We start from the raw sequence: 12,470 nt of genomic DNA, 5'->3' as shown, positions 1-12,470 counted from the left end.
GTTTTAACCTCTGTAATATTCATAATGCACAGATTGAACCAGGCTCCTCCGGCACAGATGCAGAAATCTATGTTGATGCTGCATTATCTTAGTGTGCATACAGATGATGTCTGCTGTGAGGTACATTTATTTTCTTTGGAGACTGAGGTCCTTTGCAGTGAACAGACATATTCTGTCATTATTTTTCCTATCTAATATACAGTGTAATGCAACAGACCCTCCCACATTCAAATGGAGTAAATATCAGCTCTTGCAAACATCGGCTTGAGAGTCCCACAGGTCTAAACTAGTTTGTTTCTCAGTGTCTAGAGTGCGGGCCCTCAGCAGACCAGGGGTAAAGGAACACTGAGGATGCCTGTGTGGACAAAGCACTGAGTGTAGAAGCAAGAAATTAAACTGACTGCACTGCAGCTACACCTGGTTTAATATGCCATATGCCATGTCTGTTTGTAATATTGTTTTTGCAGAACAGTGATTGAAGACACATTTCTAATAAATCTGTCCCAGTGTTATATAATCTAATTGTGACCACACTCTTGGTAATTGAGGGTTGGATCATAAATTCTTTAACTACCTCACTGCAGACTAACAGAGCGGAGACCAACCAGATTTGAGCATCCTGAAAACAGAATGAAATTCAGATTTATTGGTTTACAAAGTACACAAAATTCCTTCTATATCCATATATCATTTATAGAATGACTTCCATTGTTTGTGCATCATAATGCAGCTTTAACATTAAGACTCAACATTGACAAGTGTACATGCATAATTAAATAAACAAAAAACACATTGGTATTAGAACATATAAAATTGCATAACTCATCCTACCGGCATTGTATTTTTTTTAATAAAAAAAGAATTATTACTAAGAAGAGGTTAGACAAGCAGTAAACAGAGAGGGGAAGATGCTTCAGTCATTTCTACCCACTTTTTTTAATATCAAATGCAGCACGTTTTCTTTTTACTATTCAGATGAAAAAGCAAAGTCATGCCTTGTTTTCTGAACACCGTGCGTGAGCCGTCTGCACAGACTGACACACGGTGGAGTGCCTACTGAAAGTACTGGGGGCGTGGGGGTCTGGTCATATACATCAGCACAATACTGTGGTCCCAAACACTGAAACAAGAACACCACCCTGAGCCAAAATATAAAGACCGCTCCAATTCAGAAATACATTAACAAAATGCATAGAAAAGTCTGCATCCAAATCCTCTGATTTGAATCATAGGTTAACAAATGAGTCAGCAGGGAGAGAACATGAGGGGAAATAAACACAACCTAAGTATGTACATCCAAACAACAGTAGAGCACTATTATTACATTGTTTTGTTGCCTTTTTTCTCCTTCTGTGTCGAGCTCAAGTTTGTTGGTATGTTTGTGCTGAGGTAACACTTCTCCAGCAGAGGGTGCTTCTGTCTTTACTTGTGTTCCAGTCGCAGCAGCTGCTCCTTACCGTTAATGGTTAGTGACCGCAGCTGCCCATCCTCCTCCACCTCCACCCGCTCCTGACCGTTCTCTACAATTCTGGAGAAGGGGAGGACCACAAAAGGAAGAGAGGGTGAGGAAGAGGAGAGAGTACACGTGACTTTCAACCAGACTTTACAGGCTCAAGTCCTCCTACAGAGAAGAAGAAACTGAGCTGGCAACTGTAACATCGCTGCTTCATTCGGCGGTTAAAGAGATGCTTATGTGTCATTCAGACACAAGTGTCTATAATGGCTTTATTCAGCCGTGCACAAAGAGCCACAATGCATGTGTACTATGTGTCATGTGGTCCACAGAGGGAGTGCCATCACTTCTCTCTAGTCCAGGGGTGCCCAAAAGGTCGATTGAGATCGAGTGTAGTGCGGGTAGATCGCGCACCGTTAAAAATAATAATATATATATTCCCCCAACGGAACCCTGCGCCCCCTGAAATTCAAGTTTTGTTTTTTTCTTGCCTTGCGTGTTCACATTCCCTCCTCCGCTCTCTTTCGCTCCAACACACAGACCAGCACCCCCCCGTCGCACGAACCTCAGACAGCACCCCCTCGTCGCAGCATTTTTAATACGGGTAGATTACTTGGACCAGGTCATTTAGTAGCTCAAAGCCAAAAAAGTGTGGGCACCCCTGCTCTAGTCTAACAACTCAGACCTCCAAACACATTTACTCATCAATGTGACCATTTATTAGACTTCACAATTCTACTCTCAGACAGTGTGACAGAGCTGAAGTCGAACTCCACACAATTAGAGAAAATTACACTGACCAAAAATATAAACGCAACACTTTTATTTTTGCTCCCATTTTTCATGAGCTGCATGCCAAGTTCCAAGACTTTTTCTATGTACACAAAAGACCTATTTCTCTCAAATATTGTTCACAAATGTGGCTCATGATGGCGGTGGGGTTATGGTATGGGCAGGCTTATGTTATGGACAACACAGGTGAATTTTATTGATGGCATTTTGAACGCACAGAGATACCGTGACGAGATCCTGAGGCCCATTGTTGTGCCATTCATCCACCACCATCACCTCATGTTGCAGCAGGATGATGTTGCAAGGATCTGTACACAAGTCCTGGAAGCTGAAGACATCCCAGTTCTTGCATGGCCTGCATGCTCACCGGACATGTCACCAGTGAGCATGTTTGGGATGCTCTGGATCGACGTATACGACAGCGTGTTCCAGTTCCTGCTGATATCCAGCAACTTCACAGCCATTGAAGCGGACCAACATTCCACTGGCCACAACCAACAACCTGATCAACTCTATGTGAAGGAGATGTGTTGCACTGCGTGAGGAAGATACTGACCGGTTTTCTGACCCGACCTGTTACAGAACAGCTGCAGTATCCAGCCGGCTGTGGAGCCGGGGGTGGAGCATTTATACGTGTAGCAATAATACTTCCGCATAGGCTGCACTCGTGCTTCCTCGCTTCCCTCTCCTCTGGAAGCCTCCTCTCTCCTCCACACGCATTAAAGGAATTGGGACGTCCTTCAACATGGCGTGTCTGGATCGATTCGATCGAGGACAGAGGAGTCGAGGAGGGCCATTGGGATGAGCTCTCTGTGTGTGTTGTGAGAGTGGTAGCTCCCTGATTGCAAAGCTGATTCACCTGCTGCAAGCCACACTCATGCAATCCATCAGCTCATCACTTCTCCAGTATTTGAACTCCAGCTCTTCTCTCATCCAGTGCCAGTTGGTTGTTTCTGCCACATGGCAGCTATCCCCGGGTAACTTAGCCATTAGTTACTCCGTTAGTTTCCTCGTGTGTGACACTCGGTTTAATGCCCGTTTGTCTCTTGCGTCAGGATCCCGGCCAGTCTGTCTGTCAACCTGTCTGCTTACCAACACTCCCTCACAACTTCCAACTAGAGATGGGCAAATGAAGCTTTTGTGAAGCACTGAACCACTTCAGCCAATTGTTTCGGAAATGTGTTCATCACTCGAAGCTTCAGGTGCAGTGACCTCTACTGGCGAAGTGAAAGGCTACAGTAGATTTAAAGTATCTTTGCCTTGAAAATTCTTTGACGCACACATCTAAGACTGAAATCATGTTCTATTTAAAAGTAAAGATTGATGATTGTGTGTATGTGTTATTGAGAAGAGAGTGCTGGGGGGGGGGGAAATGTGGGCTTATTAGGCTTTAAATGATAGTACAGTTTAAGATTGGATAGAGATAAGGGAAATGAAACGCAACAGATGACCACTGGTCGGAATCGAACCCCGGGCTGATGCGGCAAGCCTTTAATTGAGGGAACGCCTGCTCTAAGAGCTGCGCCACTGGGACTGCGCACTTTTATGTGGGATGTACATTATTCTTTGAACAGATTTAGATCTGGTTTCTTTATTTGCACATAAGGAACAGATGATGCTGGCGTGCATAACAATTGTTTCGCTAGTTGGCTGGCTCCATAATGATCAAATACAAATGCAATACCAACAACTCAACAGCAATAACGCATACTACTACGACAAACCACACATTGTGCATTGTTTAGAACGGTTATAAAGTGTTGAGGTGCTCAAATTCAAAACTGTCTCGACCTGTCAGAATTGAGACGAGGCAGTGGCAGCGAATCACCTGATTGGACCGCGAACCAGTCCGGTTATTCATTCAGGAAATGAAGCAGTTACTGCTTCGGACGTCATATGTCACGTGATTTGAAGCAAGCTTCGAAGCAGTGGTTCTATGTAATTGTAGTCCAGAGTTTGAAGCACGTATCGAAGCTTCAGTATCACACTGCCATCACTACTTCCAACAACCACGCAGCCTTGCCATCTCCATTGTGCTGCCGTCTCCAGCCAGCTGCAGTCACCCTGATCCCCATTTAAGTGCTTTGCAATAAAACTGTTAAACGTCATCTGACTCTGAGTCTGTGCTTGGGTCCACTAGAGAACAAAACTGTAACAAGGGCAGTTTTGTCAGAATAATCAGAAAAATTAGTTCTCGAGTTCTTGAACACCCCTCAAAATTGGAACAAGCGCTTGTGTTGTTTAAACTTTGCACAATAAAATACAACACATCTTCTTTGTAGATGTACATGTTTCCACATCTCAAACAGAAGCTCATGAATACAATGAAGTCGGAAGAACGACTTCCCAAATTGGAGCATGCGAGGAGCATTTGAGGAGCATGTGAGGAGCATGTGAGGAGCATGTGAGTGCAGCTCGGCGGAGGTCTGCGCTCTCTAGTTTGTTCTGTTTAATCTACTTGCATTCTTTTTCTAAATGCAACCTATGTGCTCGTAGAGGGTTGAAGAAATATTTGTATGTGTTCTTGGTCAGTTGACCTCTTGTGGCCACCATACTTTTGCGACATGGCCTTAACGACTTAAAATTGGTTCATGCAATGTTTCCTGGTTAAATAAACTGATTTTAAACATCTTATTCTCTTTGTGCAAAATGGATGACAAAGTAATTATAGAATAGAATCGGAGGGATGAAACCCTCTTTTTAATGGTCACACATGCAGAGCACACAGCACACAGTGACATTTGTTCTCTGCTTTTAACCCATCCTAGTACCAGGAGTCTACTAATAGGAGGAGTGAGCAGCTAATGTACAGCGCCCGGGAGCAATGGGAGTGAGGGGATGTCCGGTGCCTTGCTCAAGGGCACCACGACAGGGCAGGAGGTGAACTGGGACCTCTCCAAGTAGCAGTCACACTCCATTTATTTTAGGTCTGGTCGGTGACTTGAACCAGCAACCCTACGGCTCACAGTCCAAGCCCCTACTGACTGAGCCACTGCCTGTTGTAGGTTACATGTTAATATGACAGCCTTCACTTCAGACGTGGCGTTACAAGTCCGACCTCGCTGAATCCTACTGTAGTACTACATGATCACCACTGTTAGAAGTAGAAATCTCGACCAGTTATTTGTCAAAGCTACTAATCTAATGTTTGATTCTGATCTCAGCTTTGATAAAAAGGTAATCCGTTGTGATGCTGTTTATCACAACCTACAACCTAACGCTCTGAGTGTAGACCAGCTGTTCTCAATGAAAACACAGGACTTGTTGGAGGCATTACAGCATGTTAGATGGAGGAACAGAAGACGTAGAAGTGGAGAAGACGTAGTGTAAATAACAGGAGTGCTTTATTGCTGTTTCACTAAACCGTGGACAGTCGACAGAGGACCTGGGTAAAAGTATTTGTCCGAGTGCAGCAGTGTTCATTTTGGCAACTCTTCTAGATTTAGTCTTACTGAAATGCTTTTTTGTTTTAGTCACATTTTATTCATTTTTATCCTTCATAGTTTTATTGAACAACTCGTTGTGTCTTAGTCCAGACCAAAAGTCTTGTATTTGAGTCATTACTAGTTAATGCAATAAACACTGTAGTGCAGATAGTGAAATCTTTACTTGATTTTCCAGTGATGTGTGCAGGATTGCAAGAATACATGAAATGCATGCATACCGCTGCAATGTGTAGATGAAAGTTAAAAAGTCTAAAGCCTCAGTGGGGCACATTAGTGGGTAATGGCAGACGCCAGTCGTGTCAGGTACCAGTCGGTCAGTATTTACCTTTTAGTAGTGATCTTCCTGCCGTTGACGATCTTGGTGGAGGTGGACACAGAGCGGAAGTTGCCCATGCCTCCTCCACCTCCTCCCCCAAAGGAGTTGGAGGAAAAAGAGGTGAATCCTCCACCTCCCAGGCTGCCCATGGTTGTCATGTGACCCATGTGACCCATATGACCCATGGGGCTCATAGAGCCAAAAGTACCAAAGCCTGAGATAAACAGGAGAGAGAGACAGTCTCATTTAAACAGGGGACAGAGGTTTGCAACCCCTGTGGGATGTTTTGTATGAATTTAGTGGTGCATGTCTTACCTGGGTCAAAAGGTGAGAAGCCAGCACCAAAGGGAGGAAAACCAACAAAGCCCCCAAAAAACGAGCCACCTGTCCGGCTGCGATTCGCCCGACTATGGTGCCGCCGGCCACTGCCGAAAAACGGATCCTCACTAAAAGGATCTGCACCTGAGAGAACAGGACAGGACACAAAAGTGAAGATATGTACGATGAGTATCTTTGAAGATATGTATTATAAAACACATATTACCATGAAACCTCTCCAGTTCTTCACTCGCATTAACACAATTACTTTTAGTTTTACAAGTTTTCTGAAATGTTTTGTTTAAATATGCTAATGAGGGATTATGTAATGCTAACTTTTGGTGAATTTAGGAGAAATCTACAGACACAAATAGACAGAGTTAATCAAATAAACTCCTAAATGTGGATTTTGGATGTTTTCTTCTTATGGAACCAAAATCTCAAAATTGACCAGTGCATTAAAAAACAATGTTCTTGCCTGCAGTGTCACACAACTCTGCAGGAGATGAGGAAGAGTATGATTCAGGCTGAAACTGTTCACATCTGCATTTTGGTAAAAACTCCTAAAAACAAAAAGGCGGACTGAAATAGTACGACTTACCGAAAAAGTCAGCGAATGGGTCTCTGCCCCCGAAGAATTCCCTGAAGACGTCGTCTGGGTTGCGGAATGTGAATGGTTCTTGGAAATGATCTCCATTGTGGTAATGCCCTCCTGAAACATGTCAATTTAAACGGAATAAACACAGACGAAGACCAACTAATAAAAAAAAACATTCACTACCATTCCATCCATCTCCATCTGTCAACTTCAAACTGACATTGTGTTTATTTGCACTCGTTCCCCCTTGCAACTGCTGCACAACAGTGGGGATACATACAGTTGTGTCTTATCTCATGAGAGCAGTCACACAGAAGTCTGTTTGAAGGAAACGTTTGGCAGAAAGCTCAGACTACAATCACAGGAGTGTGTGGCTCTTCTTTCTGGTACCTGGCGCAGAACACACAGCTTGTACAAACACTAACATTGAATAAATACACTGATTTTTGAGGAAGTGGCTCTTCTGTTTGCAAGCAGGGTTTTTAGAGATTTGTGGGTAGCTGAAACTGCTGAGCAAGCGATGAGCCGTGAAATATGTTTTGTCTCCCGATACACCATCACCAGATAAAGTGATGTTTTCTGCTGCAGTGAACGGAGAAATGTGAAATGTCATGTTTTAAATATATGTTGTCTTATGTTCTAAAGTTCACCAGTGGGTCACACACACAAAGAAGGAAATCATTTAGAATAATGTAAAGTTTCTAAACGGAGCACTTACCTCTTCCTCCGTTGTTCGCCGTCAGCCCCTCTTTGCCATAGCGATCATACATGCTTCTCTTGTTGACTGGAAAAGGAAAATGAAAAATGTTACAGAAAGTCAGAAACACAGAGCAGGACTCCTCAGCTCCTCTACATAACTTCTCTTCATTAACGACTGTGCAGTGTTTCCTGGTGTGTGGTGTGTATTTGCAGACGTGTACAGAGAGTTGAGGTACAAACCATCCGATAGGACTTCATACGCCTCTGACAGCTCCTTGAACTTCTTCTCAGCCTCATCCTTGTTCTCGGGGTTTTTATCAGGATGCCACTTCAAGGCCAGCTTTCTGTAGCTACACCAAGACAAAAGGAAGAACTGTTATATAGCAGTCATGACACTGCTTACTACTGATAACAACTTCTTCCATACTATATGGACAACAAAAGGTCATTGTCTCTTTATCCCCAACCACTCTCACCTGTAGTATTTGTCTGAATATCTTATAACTGTTAAATGTATGGTGTAAAACACTGTAATTCAATTGTTTGTATCTCTTAATATTATATTATATCAAACCTGATTATAGATACCATTTACACTTCAGCTATTGCTAACACAAGTACAGGATTTACAGGAAACAGTGCCGCATGTACTCCAGCGTTACCGTCTGTAACTTTATCTCATTGTTCGCTGTCTGCTCTCGACAGACCCAACGTTTCCTGCTGGTTCACATTAACACAGTTCAACTGTGAAGCAGCTGCAGGAAACACAATGTGTCTGTCCACACAACAAGATATCTTGCCCATTTTTTGTCCATCTAGAATGCCTGCAGATACTTTTACTAACTAAACATAAACTTTGTTAGTGGAAAGAATTGAAAAATGTTTAGCATGCTCAAACATAGAGATGTAGCCTGAGCAACAAACACAACACGGAAGCTGACAAAGAAAAATCTAAGGTCTTGTATTATATCCACACATTTAGTATCTGCTAATACGTACGGAAGCTAAATTATCAAATGGGCACAAAGTAAGCTAATCAAGATCTGAGAGCACACAGGAACACATTTAAAAAGACATTTTTACCTGCTTTTTGTTTCAGCACGATGTGCCCATACCAGTGTGTTAGACTCAGCCGTAAGCAGATGAAACACACTGGGCAGTAGCCTGATATTACTTAAGATTAAGCTAAAGGTTTACTCACTCCCAACTCAAATACAGTGAAGACACTGAGCTCAGGAGACCGTACTGTTTAAATATCAGCTCCCCTCTACTGTTGAGTCAACCTGTTCTGACTTCACACTCTTAAATCATGAGCTGCAGACTGTTTACTCGTTGGTTTGAGCCCAGTCAGTAGTTGTGTTGTTAGTGAAGCTCCACAGAAAGGTTGTCAGCCTATAGAGGAGTCATTCATTCAGCTGCCAGTCCGGACAGCAAGATGGTAGCATCGCTGTGCAGATTTCTGCTCAAGTGTTTCAGAACATCACAGCTCAGTAACTTTATCAACTCACGCTTTCTTTATGTCATCTGCAGACGACTCTCTCCGTACTCCTAAAACCTGGTAGTACTCCACCATGATGAGTGGATGAAGGGAGAAACTTCAGCGAGCTTGTTGGACCTGAAAGAACAAAGACTATATAATATATATATATATAATATATATAATATATATATATAATATATATATAATATATATAATATATAATATATATAATATATATATAATATATATATATATATATATATATATATATATAAATATAAATATAAATATATATATATATATATATATATATATATATATATATATATATATATATAAAATAAATACATATAAATATAAATATATATATATATATCACGCCAACACGACTGTGATTATTGGTAGATTAGATGTAATGAGCCACAGTGGAGAGTGTCCTGAGTGTCTAACAGTCAACACTGCAGAACATCCACTGTGTCTAATCACAAGGGGCCATAATATTGTCATTAACAACATAAGTGATGTAATTACATAATGAATATATTGACTGAGACAAAAATACCTAAAATGTGCAGAGCAGGATTAGGGCTGGATGAGTTCTGAGTTTCAAGTCAAAGTTCTGACTTTAAACTCGGAATTCTGAGTTTAAAGTCAGAACTTTAATGTGAGAATTTCAGAATTTGGGCATTATTCTCAGAATTATGACTTTATTCTGAGAATAAAGTCATAAGTCATAATAATGCCCAAATTCTGAAATTTTTCACATGTGGCCCTAAACCTCTTCCATAAAATCTAATATCCAAAAAGAATTTAGCATACAGTACCAGTCAAAAGTAGCACCTTCTCATTCACATTGAATGAGAAGGTGTGTCCACACTTTGGACTGCTACTGTATAGAACAGCTGCACAAAGGTCATTGAACGGATCATCATTTGGATTATTGTGTGGCCAACATGTACGATACATTATATATTGGAAACATATTTTTGTTGATATTAACGAGTGATATTGGTTTCAAACAGAAAGTACCACTAGCCCTATACTTAAAGTTCAAGATTGAAATGTAAGATTACACATGATAAAGTGTATGAAGTAAAGCAACAGTTTTGAGTCTATGTCTATATGCTGTGAGCATATCAAGCAAGGAGTGACGTTTCTTCTCAGATTGTTTCATTTTAATGCGCATACACATGGTTATGTGTTTAACAAAGGGTCCTTTGTTGTTACTGGTAGGCCATATAACGGAGCCTCTGGTACACTGAGTCGGTCTGAACTGGTCTAAAGCAGCAGCGAAAGGGAAGGAGGTTGAGAATGGACAATGAGGACATTCAGGAACCAAATTAGCCATTTTGAGGACTCTGTCACAAAATCGTTTGTTATCAAATAGTTATAACAACAATTGCATACACATACATTGTATATTTGTGTCAGTATAGAATACAAACTCTAATACAATTCAAAAAGCTCCCTGCACTTTGGTCAACTCTATGTAGACATATGCAGTTCATCAAGTTATTATTGATTTTGCAAAGACTTAAATTATATGCAGTCCTATTCACTCACTTTGTATTTGCCATATTCCATTGTACACCGTGTAAACACTATTCTTATGAAAATGCTCAGCAGTGCACACTGATCAACCTCATCTCATTATGATGCATTTAAACATTAAAAGCATTTTAGAGCCAATCCTACATATACAGCCAGTATTGTAATGTTGCATGAATTTACATGATAATGTAACGCCAAACATTGGCAGCCATGCCACAATGTTTACACCAATAGCATGCAGTTTATTCATGAAATTATTTTCTGATAACCTTCATTGTATCTTTCTAAGTACATGCAGCTCTCTGTAGTATGGATGCTGCATATTTATATTATTTATCAACAACGGTTAATAACCATGGTACGGTTGCTCGGCATGGAACCTCAATCATTGTGAATAATAGTCGGAACTGTGTTTGTGTACGGGTTCATCACTGCACGATATCATTTTAAGGTCAAACACAGCGTTAGCATGAGGACTTAACTGGACGACTTTAACGCCATCCGTCTCGCGGTAAACCTAACGGCCATACATCCCGGCGCTGCTTTCTGAGTGACGCTAGCTTGTTTATCTGTGATCTGGCTGCTGCAACCTGGCAAACATTAAGATAAAGAGCCAGGAACAGTGGCGTTAACAGGGAATATATAGTATGTCTAACAATTCTCATTGAAGAGCATTATTTCACTGAAATGGTTTTGTTTGTGTGGGTAGCTGCTGTTAGCTTCTCACCTTAGCGAACCCAACGTAAGCTGGTTAGAGCGTTATTTTAGCTCTGCTCAGCAGTAAACATCAGGAGCCGCATTACTTCTGTCAAACACTCTTACCCAATTCAAGTCCAGCTGTCCGTAAATTCAGCAGATATGTAGGTCTGGCAGTCTGTCATTTAGGTTGTGTCAGAAGCTAAACAGGTTTATTCATGTTCAGCAGACTGCAGGTTCTCAGATTAGACGCAACGTCCTGTTTCTGATTTCATCTTCTTCTTCTTCTTCTTCTTCTTTGAGGTATAACGGCAGCTCGCATCCTTACTGTTGCATTACTGCCACCTGGAGGAGTTAGTTAACTATTACACCTCCCGCTGTGTCAGATATGCCTTTTCCCTCTGATTTTGAAAGTCTAGTATGGATGTCTGTGTTTTTGGGCTACTCTTGAATGTAGTTCTACTATTTCAAATAATGACTCTCCCCCCCCCCCCCCAAATTATCTCTCTTTTTAAGGCAACACTGATTAACACAAAAATTATTATAGCAAAGTTTTGACAATTGCAGTATTACATAAAGCATTAGAAAAATGGTAAAAAAAATAATGGTTTCATCATTGCTGACAGATGACACCCAGCCATTAGTCTAATGATAACTTGAGTGCCTTGGATAGTTCCAGGTGACAGCTCCCAAGTCCCTGGCTGTCCCAGGATCAGCACCTTGGACAGCAATTGGGTCATATGTTAATGTAGATGGTTTGCCATACCTGCAGTGGTAACTGCAAATAATGTAATGTAATGTATAGTCAGACTACAGACCACGTTATCCATATTATTAGCCCATTGTTGATCTCACGCTTTCAAAATATGGCTCTGATAGTTTAAAACATTTACAAGAATGGTGTGATGAATGTGGTTTCCCGGCAGGAGGGTCGTTAAGATACAGCACAGATACAGAAACTAGGCATGATTTCCAATGCTATTTTATATATATATATATATATATATATATATATATATATATATATATATATATATATATATATATGCATATATATGTATATACATATATACATATATATATATACGTATATATATATATATACATATATATATATACAT

At 40.9% G+C, this 12,470-nt stretch overlaps 1 protein-coding gene across 1 annotated transcript; it reads right to left on the bottom strand.

The window, feature by feature from the left end:
• Positions 1-605: 605 nt before the first annotated feature.
• Positions 606-11,654, bottom strand: dnajb6a (DnaJ heat shock protein family (Hsp40) member B6a). Its single transcript, XM_029454018.1, has 8 exons — positions 11,476-11,654; positions 9,131-9,237; positions 7,863-7,972; positions 7,642-7,707; positions 6,927-7,037; positions 6,323-6,469; positions 6,017-6,221; positions 606-1,528 (listed from the first exon to the last, which is right to left on the bottom strand). Exons 2-8 carry the CDS (start codon positions 9,193-9,195, stop codon positions 1,423-1,425), a joined length of 810 nt encoding a protein of 269 aa, XP_029309878.1. The 5' UTR covers positions 9,196-9,237; positions 11,476-11,654; the 3' UTR covers positions 606-1,422.
• Between the last annotated feature and the right edge of the window lie 816 nt (positions 11,655-12,470).

This window comes from Cottoperca gobio, chromosome 17, assembly GCF_900634415.1.
Source record: "Cottoperca gobio chromosome 17, fCotGob3.1, whole genome shotgun sequence".
NCBI lineage: Eukaryota > Metazoa > Chordata > Actinopteri > Perciformes > Bovichtidae > Cottoperca > Cottoperca gobio.
This window is presented reverse-complemented; position numbering and strand designations above follow the sequence as displayed.

What these genes read in the sequence shown, in the direction of transcription:
- dnajb6a (XM_029454018.1), bottom strand. Translation starts at nt 9,195, where the DNA reads ATGGTGGAGTACTACCAGGTTTTAGGAGTACGGAGAGAGTCGTCTGCA. An exon ending in GGCGAACAACGGAGGAAGAG is followed by an intron (nt 7,038 to 7,641) that starts GTAAGTGCTCCG and finishes GACATGTTTCAG; the next exon opens with GAGGGCATTACCACAATGGA. An exon ending in AGGAAGATCACTACTAAAAG is followed by an intron (nt 1,529 to 6,016) that starts GTAAATACTGAC and finishes CCCCTTCTCCAG; the next exon opens with AATTGTAGAGAACGGTCAGG.